This window comes from Taurulus bubalis (genome assembly GCF_910589615.1).
Source record: "Taurulus bubalis genome assembly, chromosome: 3".
Lineage (NCBI taxonomy): Eukaryota > Metazoa > Chordata > Actinopteri > Perciformes > Cottidae > Taurulus > Taurulus bubalis.
The window spans coordinates 21,931,899-21,956,120 of record NC_136591.1 but is presented as its reverse complement, the minus strand read 5'-3'; the positions used below and the strand labels follow the sequence as shown (position 1 = coordinate 21,956,120).

General features: G+C 41.3%; 2 protein-coding genes across 2 annotated transcripts in view; one reads left to right on the top strand and one right to left on the bottom strand.

The window, feature by feature from the left end:
- The window catches only part of LOC306733749 (MAM domain-containing glycosylphosphatidylinositol anchor protein 2), a gene marked incomplete at its 3' end in the record, with an annotated part of 170,422 nt that overhangs the window by 21,792 nt on the left and 124,408 nt on the right, over positions 1-24,222 (top strand). The window lies entirely within an intron of this gene.
- Positions 16,965-19,286, bottom strand: LOC306733805 (low choriolytic enzyme-like; the record flags this gene model as incomplete). Its single annotated transcript, XM_079215111.1, has 6 exons — positions 16,965-17,091; positions 17,217-17,298; positions 17,383-17,561; positions 18,762-18,879; positions 18,978-19,124; positions 19,277-19,286. The coding sequence occupies 6 exons, from the start codon at positions 19,284-19,286 to the stop codon at positions 16,965-16,967; spliced, it is 663 nt and encodes a 220-aa protein (XP_079071237.1).

The window sequence follows — 24,222 nt, the reverse complement described above, 5'->3', positions numbered from 1 at the left end:
TTAGCTCAAACGGAACAGCTAACAAGCTCACTTAGCCTCCCCCACACTAGCATAACGAATGACAACACACACGTCACTTCCTCCCTAAAATGAGATGAGGAATGAAAAGGGTTTGACCACAAAATCATGATAATGTCTAGTGAGAGATAATTATGTCGGTCATTTCCCGACGCGAGGCAAGTTCTCTAAACATCAGGAGTAAATCTGTGATTTACTGACCAGGCATGAATGAGCCCGAGATGAATGTGCTTAGAACATTTTTGACCACATCCAAACATCTTAACTGTACTGGTCTTACATAAATGTTGTAATATGTCAAACACAACGTACTGTTAAAGTTAAGATGTTTGGATGTGTTCAGAAATCTATATCAGTTAGTATTTTGAAAACCGGATGTTGGGTCCCGTGACTCCTACCGCCCGTTTGAATATTTTTCACGTCAGATTCTGAACTTGATGTGACCACAGAGATCCGAGTGTCTGCTGATGATCGCAGTGGTTTACTGCACTAGATGGAGATTATAACACACTTTGGGCTGCATTCACAAACAACCCGACTCAGAGAAGACCGGAGCCGGCGCGAAGGAGGCTGTTACCGACGGCCTAACGGTGCGGCCGATTCTCGGGCTCCCGGTGCGGCCGGCGCCCGGCCCGGCCGGCTGTCACTGGCCGGCTGTCACTGGCCTCACCCCGCCCCTCTTTTCTCCGCAGAGTTTAAACATTAAAATATGCTTAAATAAAGCAACAAAACAAACACACGATTATAAACGTATTTGTAATACGTCAAACACAAACATAAATACAATAAAACAAAAATACGTGTATAATCAACATAGGTGTTTAATCAACCTATATGTGTATAATCAACGTATGTGTAATACGTCAAATACAAACATAATCAGGGAGGAGATACGTTTCTGATCAAACGTAATTGGGAATGCGTATTAGTTCTGGGGGAACGTAATTTTTAGGAGACAGGGTTGAAATGCGATACACAACGTTTGGTGGCTACAACTATTTTGTGCTGAAAGGGAGCTTATTATTACTATTTATAAAGTTGCAGGTACCCATATTATAAAAGCAATAAGGTACTCGAGGCAGTACTGTGTCTACAATAATGTACAGTTCAAGGGTTTGCCTTACAACTCCCTTGAACAGTACATTATTGCACGACACAGTACTGCCTCTCGTACCTTATTGCTTAATTAATAACCCACAGCTAACACTCTGTAACAGGGTTGAACACATGACAGTTTGTGACACATAAACAATTTGTAACACTAAAATTGTACATTTATAAAAGCCCAAGAGAGGAGCTGTGTCTATTTGGTTAGACACATATGCAGCGCTGATTACTGTGTGGTATTTGTTATAAATGTACATTGGTACATAGAGGGTGATAAGAAGCTAAACCTGGAGGGACTTAGGACCCAGGGGAATGTTGGTGAAAAAAAACAGGAAGAGACAGACAGGAAGACATGCCACACAACGAACAGCTGTTTACTGCTCGCCTGCCAACTCGCTCGCAACTGGCCAGCGAGCGGTGAACAGCTGTCCTTTTCGGCGTACTTGGAAAAAAATACCGTGATATACCATGAAACCGCCAGAATCTTACAAAATACCGTGATATACATTTTTGGCCATACCGCCCAGGCCTAGTACACACTTCAGTCCAGTACCTTGAGGTACACTAGTACAGGGATCAACATTCTGACAAATATCTTTCTTCTCATGAGTGAACCTTTACCTTTCTAAATTCACACTCACACAAATTGGTAGGACACGTTTTTGGCTTTGATACTTGTTATGCTTTGATTATGTAACAAACTCATGACACTGGGACATAGTGGTTTAGCGCTCCGGTACGTCTCGCGGGCTTTGGAGAAATTTAAAAAACACTCTTCCAATAAGTAAACAGTTCCAGACTTGTCCAAAGAGAACACTGTCCCATGTGTCTCTGTTCCACCTCAGGGAACATCTCGTAATCGCTCTCTGACGCAGCCGAGGCACTGCTTTGAATTATGTTGGAATGTTTCTGGAGGTAATTTAACATTTATGCACAATTTCAAGGCTTTTCCCCCCCAAATCTCATATCAATCCCTCCCCCAACTCTGTCCCCTAATTCTGCTTAAGCGCACCACGTGGATCAAAGTGGTTGACACTCTCAAGGGCGTTAAGGGAACACACATTATTAATATGAGACATATTTTTCCTTGCATCGTCAGAGACCGGGATATTATATTCTTTCTGTCGCTGCTCAAATGACAATAAAAAGTGCCCATAGAGGTTTTGAGCGCTTGTATCTTTGATACCCTTTTGTGATTGTGAAGACAGAGCCAGGAGCCAATGCCTGATTTTCACATATTTGATTATACATGTAGGTAGTTGGTGCTTTTATGTGTAATTTGATTTGCTTCCAGATCTTAAGAGTTATGGACAAAACTGTTGTTGTAATGTAATTTGCCTGTTTTTGATGGGGTGGTTGAGAAGGGCAAGAAAGAAAGATCTCGTTACAAAGAGTACGCTGTAATGACAGCCAGGCGGGGCACTCACTTGATGCATTGACTGGGCCCTTTTCCCTCCACCATATAAAGTAGGGCCGGCTGAATCCACCGATTTGGGTGTTTTTTGGTGATTTGTGCAGATACTTTGTTTTGTTTGTCCTATTACATACAAACATGAATTACATCTTCTGCATTCAACCCATCTTTAGCAGTAGCAGTGGGCTGCTGAGAAGCGGGGAGAAAGTGTCTCGCTCAAGGACACTTCGACATGTGAACTATGGGGAGTCCAGGGATTGAACCGGCTACCTTGTGGTATCAGAAAGACTCTCTCCCCATGAGCTACAGCCGGCATAATGATTGAGTCTAGCGGTTGAAATGAGGAAAGAGGGATGAGATGGGCTGGAAAAGGTATAGAAATCATGGAAAAATAACCATTTTGATAGTGTTGATTCTCCCAGCCATATGGATATGGAGAGTTTTCTAGAATTCCATATTTTTGCTTTAGTTAATCATTTTTTTGCAAGTTGATCCGTGGAGGGCCATCTGCTTTTTTTGTTATGATAATTCCAAGATATGTGATGCCGCTGTGGGCTTTACAAATATATTTTTTTAAAGGACTGGTATGCAGAAACAGTTCATTAATGTGTGGAAATGGGCATCAACTCACTCTTTTCCCAATCAGTTGAACACCATGAAAACAGTGGAGGCATTGATGTGTCTGGGCTTGTTAGATACTGGAGGATATTTGTGGATATTTTTCTCTCCCTCTGACTTGGTGCCTTCTCAGCATTCTAAGACCTCCTAATTTACAAATTAAGCACTAAAAATAACACGCGAGAGCTACTAAACTCACACATGAAGACCATCGATGGCGTGTGAGAATTCACACGTTCTAGGGCTTGGCTGGGCCTTCTTATTTAACCGAAGCTACTTCATTCTTGGTTTTATGATGGAGACGCAAAAATATCCTCAGCTGGGATCTTTATTTTCACGTAAATATATGAATCCAAACGCAATAAAGTATGTCCATTGCGGCTTTTGATGTTCCTGAGTATTTTGTCTTTTGTCTTTATGCAGTGGCTGCTGGGCAGATGAGAGTCTCAGCAGCAGTGTGGTGCTTTTCACTCGAGCCACCAGATATGCCACTTCCTATGAAGCCGCCGGGGCTTTAGGAGAGACTGGAGTGTACGCACTCACCTCCTGGGAGAGAAAAAAAAACTCCATGTAAGGATGTGACGGGTGTGTTTATTCTTTTATTTTTTAAACGTCTCTGGAGTTTAACTGGTTTTATGCTTTCAAGAGCAAGCGCTTCTGAACCAACTTTTACTGTGGATATTCCACATTGGTTTTGGCTACACGTGTAAATCTGTATCCAAGACTTAAGCTGGAATACTTTTTCTGAAAAGCCATCGCTCCATAGTCATTCCATGTGATGGCTAGAAAAATTACCTAAAGCTGCTCGGAGTTTACTTTTTTTTTTTTTATGTCCAATGTGGAAGCCATGCAAGCACACCTGGACTCACAAACGTAGTCAATACAATCTACTTTAAGGCGATCACTATTACAGGTCAAATATGTAATTTTATTTTCAATATGTTTAATATGGCATCTGGCGACACCCTGGAAATGATCTTGTGACCCCCAGGTTGAGAGCCACTGCTTTTTAAGATTCAAACATAATTCCTACAAAATGTAACCTTAAATTGAAGCGTGTGGGGTGACAAATCAGATTTTCCTTCACTTATGTTTGGATTGGGTTTCACCTGCTGCACTCAATCTTTGACTCAAATCAGTGGCGAACACCTTACACTCTCCGTCACTGCCGCCAGGAATATAACAGCTGGATGAGTGATTACCGGCCTCCTGCTCTTTCTCCTCCTTTTGTTCCCGGACTGATCGGGCTGCTATAGCCCTGCTTGGTGTTTGGCGGCTCCTCACCTGGAGGACTGAGGGCCCCGGTCTGTGAGGAGACGTTACAGGTGCTCCACTCTGACAGGTATCTATAGACGCATTGACTTTAAATTAAAGCGGAGGTGTGGGGTGATTCATCATAGAAGTTCACTCCGGACACAGAGCAGTGTGATACATGGACCTCCTCCTTCACCACAATGCAACGCGATCAGAGCTAAACTACCTAGCGACCCTCTCTCTCTCTCTCTCTCTCTCTCTCTCTCTCTCTCCCTCTCTCCTTCTCCCTCTCTCCTTATCTCCCTGTCTCCTATATCCTTCTCCTTCTCTGTCTCCTTCTCTCATTCTCCCTCTCCCTCTCTCCTATATCCTTCTCCTTCTCTGTCTCTTTCTCCCTCTCCTTCTTCCTCTCTCCCCTATCTCTCCTGCTGTCCCCCCTCTCCCTCTCCATCTCCTTCTATCCTTCTCCCTTCTCTCCATGTCACCTACTCCCCTTCTCCTTCTCCTCCCTCTCCCCTGCTGTCCTCCCTCTCTCTCCCTCCTTCTCCCTCTCCCCTGCTGTCCTCTCCCTCTCTCTTTCTCTCCCCCCCCAGCTTCCTGCTCGCTGCTAAACCCTCCCATTATACACTCCATGGAGCAACACAGTTTTTTATTACCTTGCTACAGTACCTCTCACACAAGCACTTCCAGAATGTTGCACTTTTTACTCTGCAGTATGTTAGGCCTAAAAGTGCAGTATATGTCGATGGCAGTTTATTACTCCGCTCAGGTCAGGTTCAGCCCCCACACAGCATGCTGGTGAGTATACTACCGAACATTTCCCCTCATGTTCAGATTGAAACGGCTGCCAGTGTTCCTGACACGGGCTTTATATAAGCCGTGGATACTGTTGCTATGCTTTCAGGCTGCAGAGTGGAGGTTATGAAACTATCTGTTTGAAGGCTGCTGATGAATGTGATTGACAGACAATGCTCATGAGTTTTTGCACATTTATCACATCTAATCTCACATATTTTACATTTTAACATTACGGATACCACTTTTAGTGTATTAAACTAAACGTTGTCAGATTTACTTCTTTTGGCAGTCACTTGTTTCCATTCATCTTGCTACGGTGTAATCGTGCAGACATGGAATTGGCTTACCTTGGTCAACATATCCCTTTTTTTATTTTTGGTAATGTTGCATTATTTTTACATGTGGTCATATAGGTGTGGACCGCTTTGACAGATCTCCTTGTTTGTGTGTTCAAGGACATTTGACAGTCAAGTTGTCCTTTTTAAAATGTCCACTCTCGCTTATTGTTTGTCCAATATCTAACAGCATGCTTGTTTTCTATATTAGTGCGGTTGTGGATATTGAGTTCTGCAATACTAATATTCTAAAGATGAATCAGCAAATGTTCTTGCCAGGTTTGTCTCTAAGAAACTAGCAAAGTAATTGTTTGACATGTTGGGAAATGCGCCGACCACTTTCTTTCCGAAAGTTATATGAAAAGCTTGATACTGCCTTCATGCTAAATATGAAGCTACAACCAAGAAACCGTTTGCTAAGCATAAAGACCGGTCACTTGGAAACAGCTAGCCTGGTTCTGCTAGCGGGAACAGAATCTGCCTCCCAGCCAATGTTCCCTCTAATTTTTTTCAGCACTGACCAAAATTTTTTTTTTTGAGCGCACATTTCAGCACTGTGAGCAATTCGCAACCACGCGATCTGCCGAAAATGACCACAAGCCTGTGTTAGCCATAGGGGATTCAAAGAGATGACAGCAAATGCATCAATATGTATACAAGGTTGATATTTATTCAATATCCTTTATTATTATTTATTCTGGACTTTGGGAACATTTTAATGATGGTGTTTTACCAGTCAGTTTAGTTGAATTTAAAGGATCTTTGTTGAACTTCAATAAGGGGAGGTTATGACTGGTTCACTGGTTATGACTGATAATGATATATATAAAAAAATAAAAGTATCAAAGGTGTTTAGTCATTTCTCAGCAGGTACAACATTTAAGTGGAACTTCATTGAAAGAAAAATGCTAATGCAGTGCTTAACAATAATTAAATTGACATGGTGTCATTTTTCCTAAAGGTAGCCTATATAAACAATTTATTAACTTCATATTCTTCATATTTAAATATGTCTGAAAGTTTCATCCTACCTGTGTCAGTTTGGACTATTTCATCTAGCCACTCATGTTTGAACGTTGGCAGACCTTTTTCTGGGGCACCTGCTCTGCCTTTCTTTTCGCCATGGTAGCCTATAGCTGCTGGAGCAGGGCCCGGCAAGAGGAGCCTAAACAACGCCGACCCGAGCTCATGTGGCGCTCTGGGCGAGCTTCACTCCTGGCGCCCGGAGGAGGACAACGGGGTTGGGGGTGCTAACGGAGGCAGAGCGCTAGCAGAGGTACAGAAAGCGCATGTCGAGAAACGGGACGCTAATCGACCAAGAAGACTCGGCACGTCACATCAAAGATCTTATTATTGTGAAGATGGCTCACTCCTATCTCAGAAACATTGGCGCAAAAAAGATTTTTAACCCCTGAAAAAAAATCGTTTGTGCGGTCTGAAAAATGTGCGCGGTCTGAAAAATCTATTGCGCGGCCACTTCGACTGGACTGCGTGGCCGCGCACGCGCGCAGCTTAGAGGGAACACTGCTCCCAGCACCTCAAAAGTGCTCTGATTAATGTGTTATTATAAATTATGCTCTTACTTTATTTAATCTCTACAAAACGCACATGACGCAGGAGGTCATGTGCCGGTCTATTCCCTGGCCAGGAGCAGTGACTTCCTGGAGTCTTTGCGAGTTGCGTCCGAGAACACTATGATAAAGTCACTGGTCCCGGCCAATAAATATACAACATCATGTGTTCGCCCAAGTCAATTTTATTGAAATAGCCCAAAATGACAAATTTGCCTTAAGTGACTTTACAATTTCGGTAAACACTTTATAATAACTGCACGCTATGAAGCATTAGTTAAGTATGAGTTAACACTTAATTCATCATTTATAAAGCATTGTTCTACACTTTATAAATGATGGATTCACCATTTATAAATGAAGTATTATATACTACTTCATAGCGTGCAGTTATTATAAAGTGTGACCGAGCCACCAGAGAGAGACTTCTCTCGGCCACTGCTGCCTCTAACATGACCAAATATTACAGACACAAACTAAAATAAACGGTGACTGAAGCGTTATATAATACTTAATTTACAAGTCTCTCTCTGGTGGCTCGGTCACACTTTATAATAACTGCACGCTATGAAGTAGTATATAATACTTCATTTATAAATGGTGAATCCATAATTTATAAAGTATGGAACAATGCTTTATAAATGATGAATTAAGTGTTAACTCATACTTAACTAATGCTTCATAGCATGCAGTTATTATAAAGTGTTACCACAATCTGTACAGCACACGTCACCCTCTATCCTCCGACCCTTGATGTGGATACGGATAAACTCCTTTTTTGATGCTTTAAAGTTAAAGATTTTAAAAAAATGGTGCAGAAGAATTGCCGCATCAGGAGTAGTGATGGTGGTGCTGGGAGGAAAAGTCCAACTCTGTTAGGCGAGAGGAAATATTAAGCGATCAGCCGGTCATCGCAGTTCTTCATTAGTTTATCTGCATGACACAGAAATGCAAGACTGACTTATGTTAATGTCACAAAGTCCTCTGGCGGCTGTAGGATCTAGTCCATGTTTTAATTTTGGGAAAAGCAAACTATACTTTTCCATCTTTTCTCTCTCTCTCTCTCTCTCTGTCTCTCTGTGTTTCCTCCTTCTTTCCCTCAATTATTTTTTACAAGGCAAGGTAACATTGGTCAATTTCATGGTCTAATAAGCCTCTTATTGCATGGGGTATCATACTGGCACACAACATGTCATGTTAGTTATGGGAAGGGGGAACAAAACTTCAATTAGATTATTGTACTAACGGGTGTGGGAGGCTGCCCACTCACAACAACTACCTGAGAAAAAGAGACACAAAAGCTATACTCATACTAATACTAATAATTATTATTGTGCTGCACACTGGGATGGAAACTGTTCAATACTGCCGGACGTCAAACCTTTAAACCCATTTTAACAGCGGGGCGCAAGAAGCGTGACGGCCAAAACAACGAATTAGCATCCACCTGGTTTCATCCAACTTCGGCGCCCGCAAAACTCTCACTACAAAAAAACACACAGGAAAAAACCTATACAAAATAATGTATGATCAGAAGTGGCGAACTGAAGAAAAGGCTAATGAGCTTATCGGCACTGATCTAATGCTCCAGCGCCATCTTCACCATTTTTCCAGCAACCGTGAAAAATGATCAACTGTATCGCCCGCGTTATGTGTAGACTGCTGGCGAACACGCCGGCCTGCTTCCATCTACTGCATCATGATAACAAAAACACTAATACAGCATCTAAATCCGGATGTTTCTGGTAGAACTATGGGATCCTTCGTTCTAGTTTGTGTCACATTTACAGACGAACCGAGCGCACACGGCCATTCCCACAACACTTCAGTTGGTTTCTTATTTTAGGGTTTATTGGTGGTTTTGTTAACAACTCTTGGCCACATTATTGCCAGCCGCATGGAAACTTCCCATTTGGAGTTTTTAAAAGCAGCTCAAATGGATTTATTTTTGCTTTCTTAGAAGTAGACCGTTTCTTCGGTTGCTATAAAAGTACAATGAGGAGAGAGGAAGTGGCCGGGCATGAGAAGCGTACTTAGGTTTTCTCCTGAATGGGAATATTTTCAAGTGGAAGGAGAATGTAATTCGGGCTGCGGCCCTGTGTGCGATGGAAACTAAAACAGGCGCACGCTGTTCACATGAAAGGAAACAATCTCATTTCTTCTGACTGTGAAAATGTTATTGCTTCAATTGCCAATAGCCACCCGAAGCACCGAGTGGACGCCCACAAAGGAATAGGCCCAAACGTTCCTATGAAGCCGTCCCCCTCTGCTGCACACTGTTTGACCTTTCTGCTGATTTAGCATGTCCTTGTGGACAGAGACAGAGACATACATAGCCTGAGCGGACGTTCATGTGCTCTCCAACTATTCATTCAAAGGGAAGAAATTACATTTTTCAATTGTCTGCGACAAGATGATGTTAGTACATTGTGGGCAAGAGGAAGTGTGGATAAACACAATAAGCACAGAGCAGAGCCCACAAACATGACGTAACTTTTCACAGAAATACACTGATAGAAAAATGTACTCGACACCCGGTGGTAAAATCATTGATCAGGAACATTTATTCTTCGAAGAAGGAACAGAGTCAGAATCACAACATGATATGTCAATTGCGTATCCTGGACTGCTCAATGAATGAGCAGAGAGTTACCTCTTAAATACAGTTAATGACACAATTACAGAAGCTCTCATGACGTCTTTAGATTCGCTTGCATCTGCATGGTCATACTGTATGATAACAAGGAACACCACGTCCTTCAAACAGAGACATGTAGGCATCCACAGTCTCAAGACTCTATCAGAAGGTCACTTGAAAAGCATAGATATGTTTTAACAGGAGAGTAGGTAAAATGCGAAGCCACAAGCCTTTACAGAGTTTATGATTAATAATATAACTGTGAAACAGTAATTGATTAAGAGTAAATAAGTTTTTTCTTCCAACATACACATTTTTAAAATTACAATAAGAGAGCTTTGTATTTCGTGGTTTTACCGCTTCCACAAGGAACTAGATTCTGGTTTGTTTGTCATACGCGTTACGTTTCACTTTGTCCTGGAAGCACAACGCTGCTGCATTAATTACGGCTTTAATTGGGCAATATACGAGTACACTAAGTTAAAAATATCTTAAATGTGCAACACATCTCTGCAGGGATAGTATGTCCTCCTAAGAGCATTATGTTGTAAACAAAGAAAAAAAGAAACATTTAGATTTTGTTTTTTTAAGAACATAATTTCCCCTTATTGGCTATATCTGGGAGCGCTGGAGTTCTAAGAGCACATTTGTCGTCGTTCAACACTGAAAACAAGTAAACATCTCACCTTTGGGGATGGCGCACTAACACTCTCAGGAATTGGTTCATCGTTTTGTCCTCTCATCAATGTCTGTTTGCCCATTTTATTCGATAACGCTCACCGCACAACTGTGCTATGATTAAAACACAGATTGATTGCAAATGCTGATCCAATTTTTTGGCTTAAAAGGGATTAAGGAGCCATCAGCGAAAAAAAAACTTAATGAAGCACAATCTCAGAAAAAAAAACGGGATACATAATCATGGGAAAATCTGAAACAGCTGTCGAACGCTCGCGATCTACATGGGATTATTGGCGAGTCCACAAGGACAAAGAGAAGAGGGAAGTACAGCAAAATGCCACGCTGATTAGCTGAAGCACTACGAGTCAACGTCCTGCCGATGAAAGCAGGAGAGGCCATATTAATACAACGTGGAATAAATGGCCTTACTTCATGGAGATCGGAGGCTGCCATCCACTCTGCTGCTCATACGAGTCAGACTTATACAACCTGTGTAATTGCCACATATAATTGCTACATTTCAAGGTTGTAATTATATTTCTATAGCAGTAATTATTCAATCCCACCTTTCGTGTGCACGCTCTCAGTGATCCACTGCTCACAGCACAGTGTGGCTTAATGCTCACGTGCACACACGCACATAAGCACTCACTTGCGAAGTTGCCTTTAGCCTGCAACACTTAGAGAGGATGTGTGTGACACACACACACACACACATACACACACACACACACACACACACACACACACACACACACACACACACACAGAGACATGATAGCATCATCTCTGTTGATGCACAGAAGGAGCTAAAATGAAGCATGCAAGTTTTTCTTTTTTTTAAATGTGGCATTAACGCTATTTTATTCTGTTTGTTTTCTTTCCATGTAATTCAACCATAAAACAGCTATTCTTCATCCATACTATCTGACGTTGTTTTAGCAGAGTGATTTTATTGCAATTAACCAAAACAAAACCAGCCGTTCAGGTTTAGTTTTTAGTTTTTCTGTGTCTGAGAGAAAATAAATTAGAGTTTGGTGTTAGCTATGCTTTTCTAAAACTGCTGCTGATTATTATTTTTTACCACATGTTAAGCAACATAGTCAACCCATGCAGGGCTTGAAGTGTTCACTGATTGGTTAAGAAATGTGGGATGATTCCTTACCACGTGCGCTGTCCTTGGTCCTGAGATAATTTCACTGTAATCAAAGTATTTCTGTTTGACTGTGTGAATGTTATTGTGTTTCTATTGCTGTTGTTGTTGTTGAATACTATGTGGATGAATTCCCTTTGGGGTGGCAGAAAGATTGAGAAAACATTTTGCCTTTTTCTTTTACTATTTTGAGCTCCACAACATGGGTCCGGGCTAACGGGATAAATCGGCAGAAAAAAAATGTGTAAGAGAGCTCTGCTACCCTCTTTCAGTATATACCTATAAGGCAGCTTTCTGGTTCTATTAAAGTGGAATTGATTACCAACCAGGCAAAGTGGGCAACTGACCCTCAAGGGCCCCAAAGGCCCCAAGTAGTCTGTTGCAACGTTGCTGTAATTTATTACGGTTTAATTAACTTTAACCTTTAACTTTACTTGGGTGTATACAAATTATATTATCACATTCACATTTTAATGAATATTCTGCATATTATTCTGCATAACAGTTTAGCTCCCTGCATTCAGTGGAGTGGTTTCTTTGCAGAAATATACACTTCAAACTCGTTGATTGTAAAGATGGCCACCCGGCTGTAGCTTCGTGCCGCAGCCTCTTCTGTCACGTGACGTCGTCGACGGCTTTGCTCAAATCGGTGGCACCGAATGACGTGATTTGCACGGCTCAGCTCGGGGGGGATGAATCGATCTGTGGGATGAAAGATCGGCAACTCCCTGTGAATAAACCTGCCAATTTGTCAGGGCTCCGGCTATTGGGGCTCTCTCTCCCCGTCTCTTGTCAACTCACTTGCTTCAGTCACTGCTTTGATTCATCGGTTCCAGTGCTGCCTTCCTCTGATTACTGTCCCTCCCTCTTACTCCCCAGTCTCATTGTTCCCCGCTCTATTTGTCTCGTCTTATCAGCCTCATCCTTTTCCTTCTCTCTTAACCACTTCTCCTCTCTTTCTCATTCTCCCCGCCGTCTCTCTCTGTCTTTATCTTAACCCTCCCCACCCCCCATCTCTTCTTCCTCTGTCCCCCTTCTCATCAGACACACGCAGAGAGTGATGCACAAACACCATCCCTCACATCTCCAATGAGTACCTTGTTATCGTCGTGTCCCCACAGCGGCTTTCTGTCTGGCTCCGTCTCAGCTTGGATTCCGTCACTAATGGGGCCGCATCATTTTCGACAGCTGCAATTCCTCAGCGCTGACAAACAGAGATGTGGTGCAGCTCTCGCGAACACAGCTCAGAGGGATTGTAGAATAATGCCTCGGTCTGATTTACACATTTACAAAGGCCATCTTTTCTCTTTGACTCAGGGATGTATAGAAAAGCCACAACATACGTACGTATAGAACAGACCTTACTCTGCCATATTTTCCTCTAGCCAAGTTCTTCTGAAATGTCCATTTTTTAATTTCAGTAATATCAGCTTCAATCCAGTGTCAGGGAACACAATGTGTGCAATATGTATGAGATTTGAGAATGCAGTGACAACAGACAGTAACTTGTCAGTATGCTATTCTAGGTTCAGACAACTTAGAAGTTGCTATCCGACTCCCCGGGCTCCTCAGATCTGCAGAGGAGAAGCTAAGTGAAATTTCTTGAAAGCTTCAACAATAGCACATGTTAGAGTCTGCCTGCCTTCGATCTCTCAGCCCGCTAATCGTTTCCACTGGGTCCTGCAGGGCAACAACAAAGGCTCCCGGATTCTGTATGCCAATCTGTTATTTCTTTTGATTGCGTCCTTAACTAAATTTACTTGTTTTTGTGAGCGCATGCTTTCATCTCTCTCAAAAGGGGCACTTAGCGGCTGACTCGTTTGTGACCCAGGACCGGCTTTGAAGGCAGAGAGGCGCACTGCAGATTGGAAAATCAAATGTTCCGCGCAAACAATGGTTTCTGTTGTTTTTATGAATTCCCGTTGGTTCATCACATTGTGATCAGGAGGAAGCTACCGTATGTGTTTTATGCAGCTCATTGCCCATTCCTTAATTGTAGCTTGTCTGTTTTAAACAATACTCCCATACTTTTAATTTACGGTTTGCTGTTATCGTTCCTTTCTCATGCAATATTAATATCTGAAAGTGTGGATAAAATCCACAACCATTCCTCAATCCATTCCATATCAGCATTTTGAGCGAGACAAATCAAATCAGTATTTTTGACATTTTGGTAAACACCATTTACTTTTTCACCATTTCTTTGTTGAGCTGCAGCAAAAGGGACAGTAACATAAGAGGATTTCTTTTACAAAAGACTGTAACTTAGCTTGTGTTTTCCTTCTCTTTATTTACACGTTTGCACTTAGTGTTTTCTTTTCTTTGTACAGATTTTTTTTCCCCGGGAAGGTCGGAAGCCTTGTTAACAGAACACTCTGAAACAGTCTCCGGGGTTGGACTAGTTAAGACGGCCGCACCGCTCACAGAGAACATTTTAATTTCCTCTTGGTGGGTGTAAGGCTCAGCGAACCAAGGAGAGCTGTGTGTTGAAGCTCATCGTGTTTGAAGAGAGGCAGGTACCCTGATCGGTGTTAATAACGTGATTATGGCCTGCCATCATATTACCAGTGACATCACAGATCAGACGGCGTTTGGCCCGCGCTCATTAGACCAGACACCCTACAGGAGACCCCGCTGGTCATATGTGCCCGGCCCTTTAAAGTACGGTCAAAGAGCGCCCGCAAGAGCATTGCTCACAGTGCTTTAAAGCTGTTATCAAATTACAGTAACGCCAGCTAATATACTGTAGATCAAGCTTCCATTTCCTGTTTTAATGTTTCATAAGGCTTCAGTAACGCAGAAACCAAGGGAGGCGCACTAGCGAACAATCAAAGCCAAGATAAGATATTCCATTCAATTTTTTTCAGTTTACATCAGCCTCACAGTCCAGAGAGATAGCTCTCATTAGACTCCGGTTTCATTGATCGTTCATTGATTTTTTTTTCTTCTCAACCACAGTGTGTTTTGGCGGTGGCCTGTTTGCAAGCCAATCAAGGGATTGGTAATCATACTTTTAATCAGGGTTTGAAGAAATGCTCTTAATTCATAGCCGGGGCCGAAAGTCTCTCGGAGCTTCTTGGAGCGTGAACAGAGCCGCAGCGTTAAATATTTCAATAAACAAGTATGTTTTAAATATTTCATGTGCAGAACGATTGATATGAACTGAAACTACATCATGAAACATTAAAGGGCCGGTGTCCATCTGAAACCGTACACATTCCCGGGCTTTTCTCGGAGCAACCGCAGTGCTGCGGCCTCTTTAGCTGCATTTAAGCCAGAGCACTGGAGACGCTGTCGGGATTGTTCGTGCACATCGGGAGGAGGAGCGGGAAATTAGCGAAGTAGGAATCTGTTCTCTCTCACAGGCATTGTCCTCCCTTGTCTCACTCTGACACTCCCCCGCCGTCACTCCTTTCTCACCCTATGCTTCTCTCGCTCTCTCTCACTGGGGTGGAATACAGAAGGATAACATTGCGTAGGATTTCAAAGGGAGGATGAAAAAAAAAAACACAGTCAAGAGTGTGGGATGTGGCCAAGTTGAAAAAAAAAGAGTCTCTGCAGTGTTTGGGAATAGGAGCGGGTTTATCTCGTGTCCTACCACATCTATTTCTTTCTGCAAAGACCGGCTCGCTAAATATACTGCAGCACTGATTCTCTGACAAAACACTGTCGTCTGTCGTACGAATCTCAAACTTCATTACCACGAGTAGAAATAGAAATTAACTCAATTATGACGCATATTGCCATATATTTGCCCTCCAGTCCTTTTTAGTATCTAATTAAATTAATCTCTATTGTTTTGCCAACATTTTCCAACTTCGATTTTTCCAAAAAGTAATATGGACTAATTAAAAAAAAACAATTGCAATAACAAACATAATAATTTTATTTATTTGCAACAGGATTTTACTTCAGACAAAGTTCTTAATAAATCTAGATGAATGGATTGTTTTGTAACTTCTAGACTCTCAAGGGATCTTCTATCCTTCTTTTGTAGAATCAAAATAATTATTTTCTGGGTTTTAATTGAGCACATTAGGTTCATTCGAGATGAGCCAGTTCTGTGCAGAATCGATGGCCGGCGATCGGCGCGCAATGCATGCCGGTTAGGTTTGTGTCCGACTTGATCCCGACTTGCTCTGCCGTCATGCACACATGCTCAACAATAATCTCGCGAGAGCGAGGCGGCCGCTTATTTCAGAGCCAGGCGCCGCAGTAGCTCTCCACCGACTGCGTGGCCCTGTGCATGATGGGAAACGCCTGGCTGACGCCATCAGAGAGCTGATTGACTCTTAGATTTGACAGCAAACGCTACGTGTTGTAGACAATTCTTATTTTATGTGTAGTTGTAATACTTAACGCTCGATTGTTGACTATTAGTCTCATGTTTAAAACATCTTGTGTGGTTGATAATACAAAATCGTATTTATACAACACATATCAAAACGAGTAGTAATTTATTTCACAGGCAGACATAAAAAGAACAAAGGATGCAGCTACACACATATTTCTACATAAATATATATTTATAAACACATATGAATACATCCAAATGTGAACTGTAAACTACAAGTAGCCTTAAGATAAGATCGGAACTAACAGGAAGTCATTTTTTCTGTGACTTCCTGTGTATACGTTGAAGGCAACCTAAAACTGTTTGACTTGACCGCAGTTTTTTTTCAACGCCCCGTGCTGCTCCCGCCTGCTCTCGTCTGGATTCCACTCAAGGCGCAGTTCTTTCGAACGACCCTACTATTTCACTTAGAAATAAGTTAAAGAAATGTAATCAAACAAAGCTTGAGCGCTATTTTTTTCCATTTGTAGCACAGATATTTCAGTAGTTCATAAAGTGGATGGGAAACAGATTGATAGCCAAAATGGAAGCAGCAGAACCTAAAATATCCGATAACTTGAATCCCCTATTATGGGTCCACACCTCTCAAAACAATGTGGTTGGGAGGGGCTAGTGGGCATGTGAAGGTTGGGGTGGGGGTCGATAGAAGAGAGCGTCGCTTCAAGGTTTGATGTTTGTTTATATATCCTTTCTGTCACACCAAAGACCAGTTCATTCAGACATTTCATAATATGTCACTATTTATTGTTTATAATACTGGTGAAAGATCCATAAAAACATATGAGAAGTTAAACTTCACGCCTCCAGTTTGTATCGCTGCTTTCTATTCCATGTTTGTTCTCTCCACACCAGTTCTTCGACACCTAAAATTGTGAGACTGCCCCTTTTTAATTGACACATTGCTACATATACTGTATGGTCAAGTAAATGACTAAAGACAAGAGCTACATTAATTCATTTTATTGTTATAATGTCACATGAATGTCAAGTATCATGTCAGGAAGAAAACATACTGCAGTGACTCTAGCATTTGTAGAGCTTGTTGAGTTTGACGATGTCTATTTTGGACATTTCCTCTCTCTGCCCGATGGAAGCAGAGCGGTCGGGGAAGGGAACGATGGTCTCTTTTCTGTTCTTTCCAAAGGCGGTTCTACAGATTTGGACAGTGTGAATGGGAATCATAAAAAAAAATGTAATTCGATAACTTAGTGTCTATGGTCATAGAATCTAATCAGGTTCTCCATTGAGGCATTTGATAAAGTAAACATGCGTTACCTTCCATAGTGCATCACGGAGGTGTAGTCATACGCAGTGCCAAGATCATTATTGTCCTTCTTTTCGAAGTTGAACAGAAAAGCTGGTACCAAAAAAAGAGATCAATGAATAACGACCAGACCGAGAGATTTATCAATCAATCACAAACAACGGCAGAGGTTTTTACGTTTCTGGACGTTCTCCCAGTTGATTTTGATGTGCTGGTCCCGGTCGCTGCGAGTGTGTTCGTGGTAGAAGCCCAACGTGTGCAGCAGTTCGTGCTGGATGATGCCGCGTTGGACGCAGCCAAACTTCTGCAGTGACACCTTCTGCTTGTGTCCAAGACGACCCAATTGAGAGGCACAGCTGATGGCAGCGAGAGGGACAGATGTGGTTAATATGCAGCTTGATATTTTATTCATTAATTTAAGTAATTTACATTATCAGCGACCTTTGTCTGCCAATGACAAACAACTTGATGGACAAATGTTTGGGTAGCGTTTCGATCAACTAAAGGGAAGAGGGCCGGATAAAAGAAACACTTCCTGTCGCAGTTAAACACAAGAACGATTCTGCAAAACGACCGTTGTGGCTCTAACTTGTGTCCATAGATGGATTATGATTATAGGCCCCTTGGCATATACATGTAAAAGGCCCCAACCCCTTCTCCATAGGAACAAGATCCCCAGACTCAGAGAGAGGAAACATTATTACAGTCATAACATAAATGCTCAGTTAATTATTTTACTTTTGTTGCGACCATTTTGTGTCTCTTTTTAGCTGTTTTGTATCTTTTTGTGATGGTTTTGTGTGTCTTTGTAGCTGTTTTGTATTTTTTTGTAGTGGTTTTGTGTCTCTGTGTAGCTGTTTTGTATATTTTTGTAGTGGTTTTGTGTGTCTTTGTAGCTATTTTGCATCACTTTGTTACAGTATTGCATCTCTTACTGACATTCCTCTGCACAGACATATTGAATACTAGAACACGCTGCACAAATTATTATAGGAAACCACCAAAAAAAAGCCTGAGATATACAGTAGAAGTGCTCTGCTGTCAAACTGGTTTAAATAGCTTTACTGATGTTACTGCATTGGAATCAAACCTAGATGTAGCCTCAGTATTCTGTGCAGCTGTGAGATGAAGGGTAGGAAAACCAACAAAAACAAACATGGCATTTTGCTCGCAGATGCTCAATGTTAAATATGTTAACGTTAATGTTGCCTCGGGCTCCTCGTCTTGCGCCCGGTCAGAAACATTGTGCTGAGAAAGTTGTCATCCAAACTTTTAAGTACAGTCAGTTGCCTAAAGTGGACCTCAATGTGTGGTCCAATGCCCAAAACCTGATCGACCTGGTGAGTAAATAGATATCTTAGAGGGAAATATTGTAATAGAAGTTAATTATTGAATATTTGTTTTCCCACATGACAATGACAAACACATTGGATATGGATATGGATATGCTCGCCTCACCCTTACCATTCTTGACTGTCCCACTACTTTTATGGACGCAAGCGCTTCTTCTTCTGTATTTTTCCCTTCACACACACATGCTTTATTCGATGACTCACCCATATTTTGGTTCAATGAACACGTACGCCCTTTCTCTTGCACGTGGAACAAAGCGGATGCAGCTTACATCCGCAAAGTCCTTCATGGCGCTTACAATCTCGTTCTTCTCGTTGTTGTCTAAAATTGTGAATAACAGTAGCTCATTAGTGCCATCACAGATTCTGTGTGTGAAACAAAAAAACCTGTGTGCAAAATCCTTAATATCATAAACTTACCATATTTGCTGCTTAGGGTGAAAGGGACTTCCACAAGCCCTCTACCAGACTTCTGCCACAGACAGCTGTATGCTTTTTTCAGGCACTTCATAGCATTCCTGTTTTCTGGAATCAACACGTCTCCTTCCAGCAGAATGTCTCCAGATCCTATTGGGGAAAAAGAAGAAAACATGCATTTTAAACTAACTGGCAGAACGTCAGTATGTATGTTTTCGGATGACTGAATATAAAAAATTCGACCACAATATTGTGAGAAACTAATGTTCCCACTCTTTCCTTGTGATATCATGGAAACTCACCATTGTTCATCCTCAAAATAATGCTGGTTATGTCCTTCTCTGAGGTCTCTAAATGGAAGCAAAACAGAAGTCATACAACTCTTTTTTCTTTACAATGCTGTCAGTATTATACTTAATCGATTTAGTCTTTTATTGAGACTCTGCCACTTACCATCAACATTACCATAATCCTGAAAAAAAAGACAATTTAACTTAATTTTACAGTATTTAAACTCCATCGATTGCATTAAATGCACACACAAAGTATATGGGAACTGTGTCATTCATTGCATGCAAGCTGCTCTACACTACTATATTTGAGTTATTTCTTACAATGCCATCTTGAGCACAGCAGAGGCCCAAAAGCAGCAGCGGAATAAGAGAAAACATTGCTCTGAGATCCATTTTTATCTGAAGGTGCTGATGCTCAAGATGTCGCTTCGGAGTCTCCACTCGTCTCACTGGGTGCTGATGCTAAGGCCCACTCAGGGCTGAATTTATATGCAGGCTGTCAGCGAGTGTCTGTGTACAGAGATTAGCGGTAGGTGTTCAATGGGCTCTGTTTTAAACACACAGCTGATGGGAGTGCCGGGTCCTCCCTGTTGCCTCACAGGGATAATCTTATTCTGGACGGGGATTACAGTACAATGACCAAAGGCTGCTGTCGGCTTGCGTGGCATTACATTTCAGATGGCCTTTTTAACCAGCGGGGAATCCACGCATGAGATCTGGGCCTGTCCTTAAGTTTTATTCTAAAAATAACAGACACTCCGTTTGGAAAATTCCTTTAAAATATTTGCAGGCACTGAAGTAGAGCGATAGTGTAGCTTGTATACCTTTTGCTAACAAAATTATTTTTTTATTTTTTATTATTTGTGCTGTTTCAAAATAAAGAACATCAAACTTATTTGCTGCCGTCTTTTGTCATAAATACTAGTGCGTTGAATATCTTTGCGCTTTGGATCGATTGTTGAACAAAACAAGCAATTTGATGACGTCACCTTTGGTTAATCGAGAAAATAGTCAGCATTTATCAACATGAAAATAACTGACATCTGCCCTATCTAAAACAGAAGTAGTACAATTATAAAAACACAAAGTATGCACCGAAAACTCTGTATGAATCCTCAATGAAATCATAATGATTATTGCAGTAATGTTTATAAAGAGCTGTAGAAAATTGTTTGAATTGTTTGTTGAATTGAAAATTTTTGCAGAAAAAGAGAGAAATAAAAGATATTGATGACTCTTCTGTGTTTCTTTTTAACCCCAACACTCTGAATCACTTCATATTTCAATGTCAACATATTTTGTATTAATTGCATACATTTTCAAAAGGTGAAAAAAGTTAAAAACTTAACTAATTTATTTGTCCGCTCCACCATTCTGAACGTCTCTTTGGTTCGGAGCTGCTGTGAAGCGACTCCCAACACTGCTGCTGTGTTTTCCTTCTAGCCAGAGCATTTTATATTTTATTACGCCAAAGGCATACTATTGGTATCACAACAAACTTTGTTTGTTATCCAAGTATGAGCCTTAAGAGCTTGATCACCAGTGCTGCAGATACCATCTCATCAACAACAAAAACATAATTTCCTATTAAACGAAAACCGCCACTGCGGCCTTTATGACCCTTTCGATTCCACAAAGAGCTTTTTAGATTGCGCATGGTGTGACCTACTGTTATGAGACCCCATTTTAAAATGTGTTGTTTTAAATAAAAAAAACAATAGCTCAATTAGTGACTAGGCTGTAAAGTCCTGGATTCATTATTGAGGCGCTGTTAGAAAGACCGGGGCCACCTTGGCCACCAGACTGTGATCAACAAAAAAACTCCAAATCCAGACACGGGTTGTTTAGAAAGATGAGTATTCAAATTTATTGAAGGACTGGCTAATAAATCATCAACTTCCAGTGGGTTGTCTACTAGAGAAGAGGGATGCTGTCTGGTTTCATAGCGCCATAAACAGTTTTAGGATCGGATTTTGCATGTCAAGGCCGGCAGCTTCAAACGGAGATTCCATCACGGAAACCTTTTAAATGATGCGGTCCTCCGCTGTACATCACAATAATGTGGCATTTATTATCGGGGGAACAAAAATTGCACCGTCTGTGTGTGTGTGTGTGTGTGTGTGTGTGTGTGTGTGTGTGTGTGTGTGTGTGTGTGTGTGAGTGTGAGCGTGTGTGTGTTTGTGTGTGTGTCTTAAAAAAAGACATGAACTGCAGGTGCTGCCTGTGTGAACTCCCTCTACACCAAGCCCAATAAAGTCCTACGGATTTGTGAATTCAACAATGTTTGCATCACGCGTGTGTGTCTGTGTGCGTCCAGCATGCCTACGTTGTGCACAGGTAATCCCATTTGTGTTTCAGAGACACAGCACGCATTTTGCTCAATGATGTATGCCCCGTCCTTCTAGTTCCTAATCTCCTGATGCAGATCTTACTCAATTGGCTGTCAGTTTGGTGCTACTTCTGCACTTTTTTAAAGCAGAAGAAAAGAAAAAAGAAAAGTAGTTTGAATTTCCCCCTTTTGTCCTACTATATTTCTCTTGTTTGACATGTTCAATGGACTTGAACCTCGTCTACAAACCTGCTTGTTTCAACCGAACTTCAAAGTCAACTGGGAACTGCATGCGGGGAAGCACTGTTCACCTTTATTTTTAATCACAACCTAGTATACGTCTCTTTATATAAGGCACAACAATCTTAAGCTGTTACAAGTCCGGATTTTCTAAAAGTCATGTCACCAGGCTGCATGTTGACTTAGTAAATACATTTTTTTCAAGAGACAACGATGTACTGCTACACAATGTCTGACATTTTGAAATGCACATTGTACAGGTTTAAACTAAATAGGGTTGAAACAAGTAGTCGATTAATTGATTAGTTAATCAATCTTTGATACTCAACTCATGGTTTCAGTCATTTTCAAAGAGAGGAACAACATTCTCTGGTTCCAGCCTTCTCAATGTGTAAAAACTGTTTTGGTTTAGTTGGTTGGAGAAAAAGAAAAAAAAGACACTTGAAGGCATCACATTTGGCTCTGTAAAATTCTAAAGGCCATTTCTCATTATTATTAATTGGTAAAAATGACTCTCATTTCCCATTTTACTGCGACTTCAAGAGCATTAGGAGGTAGGTGTGTGTGTGTGTGTGGAGCAGATGGGAGATTTTGGCACATAGTTGCTGAACACCAAACAACAGAGATGGCGTACCCTCTCACCCTCCATTGGGTGAGAGCACGTCTCTGCCTTTCTCTCCGACACTACGTGGGCAGTCAGTGACAACAGTCAATGAGCAATATCAATTTACGTAATGGACTATTAAACAATGTGCTTAACATTTAGAATGGCTGCACTGGTGTTCAGTGGGAGTGTGTGCCAGGAAGTCCACTGCCATGATAACCGCCCTGTGAAATGAAACGCATTAGCGTGCTAGGCTGCCTCTTACTCACTCCGGCTCCATCTCCTCCCACAGTTGTTTGGCTCATCCGACTCGGATGCCCTACTTCCTCTGCCCGTTCTCGAACTCTCGGCTCTTTAACTCTGCATGTCAAAATAACAATCAACTGTTGTGTACGCCGCATTTATGTCGGACATCCCCTGCGATGAGTAAGATATTTCCTCTGTTAATTTCCTCTCCAGCTGACTAATTTCTCATCTAGCCTGTTTTATTTTTATTTATTTTTCACAGCGTTTGTAACTCGGAGTAATGACAACATCTTTAACGGCTTTCTAAAAAGGTAGCCCTTCGACTCTCTCTCTCTCCCTCTCTCTCTGTCTCTCTCTCTGTCTCTCTCGCTCTCTCTGTCTCTCTCACTCTCTCTCTCTGTCTCTCTCTGTCTCTCTCTCCTCCATGCTGAAGTCAATCAGTAAAGGTAAACATCTTGTTCACACTAATTGACATTCAGACAAACCGGGACAAATATATTGAATATGAACACCGTCTTAATTGGTGTGAATTACCAGACTTGTAAGAGCCGCGCATTTGGTAAATTAAATTAAGTGTATTATTGTCGTAATGAAACTGATTAAGACACAATCCAGTTGAACAGTCCATTCAGGGATTAAATTTGTTTGATGGAAGAGGTGTCAAGTGCTTAAGTCGGATTTGAAAGTTATACTATAACAGGTCTTTATGAGAGAAATAGCAGTGAGGAGAACTTCTGGTTCAGTCCAGTTGAACAGATAGTATGCTCGATATAATGATTATTATTGTTGTTGTTTTTTTTACATCAATTGATTCAGCTATTAGTATATTCAGAGGGGGGAAATCCATTAAAATTCACAAAAAATGCACGTCATCATACTTAAGCATCCCGCCCCATGCAGGCCAGTCTTTTGATTGGTTGCCGCTAGCCCAGTTTATGACTTGCTCAAGACTATCTTTTTTTTGTGAGGGCAGAGTGTGACTCATCACTTTCCCCACCCACGTTTCCCCAGCCCTGTCTAGAACTAATGATGTTAGAGAAGTGGTGGCAAGCCCATTTTCCCACCTCCGGGCTACAGCCACTGATATGAAACCCTTCTTTTTGCATTACAATATAAATTATATTATTATTACTTAAATAAAATAAAAACATATTCCTTTCAACGCTCATTTAAAAAAGCATGGCTCCCAAAGCTTTTTGTTGGTCCTCATTTGGGTCGACAACTTTAATATTAAAATATATTTTTACAATATATGATTTACTAAATAAAGGTTTGTTTCTTGCGTAAATATCATACATTTGACGAATGAAGGTAAAGCAAATATGCTGTAATTCTACTCCAAATAAATGAGATTTAGAAATGATTAACGGGATCCTTATCACTCGTTTGTCATACACCTACATTATTGTCTTTTAGCACGCATTTGCTTTAATGCCTGAGGTATGAGGTCATGTTCTCGATTTGACATACTTTCTTAAATTCACCTTGCATATGATACATACCCGTGTGTTGTATATCAAAATGTGTAGAACAATC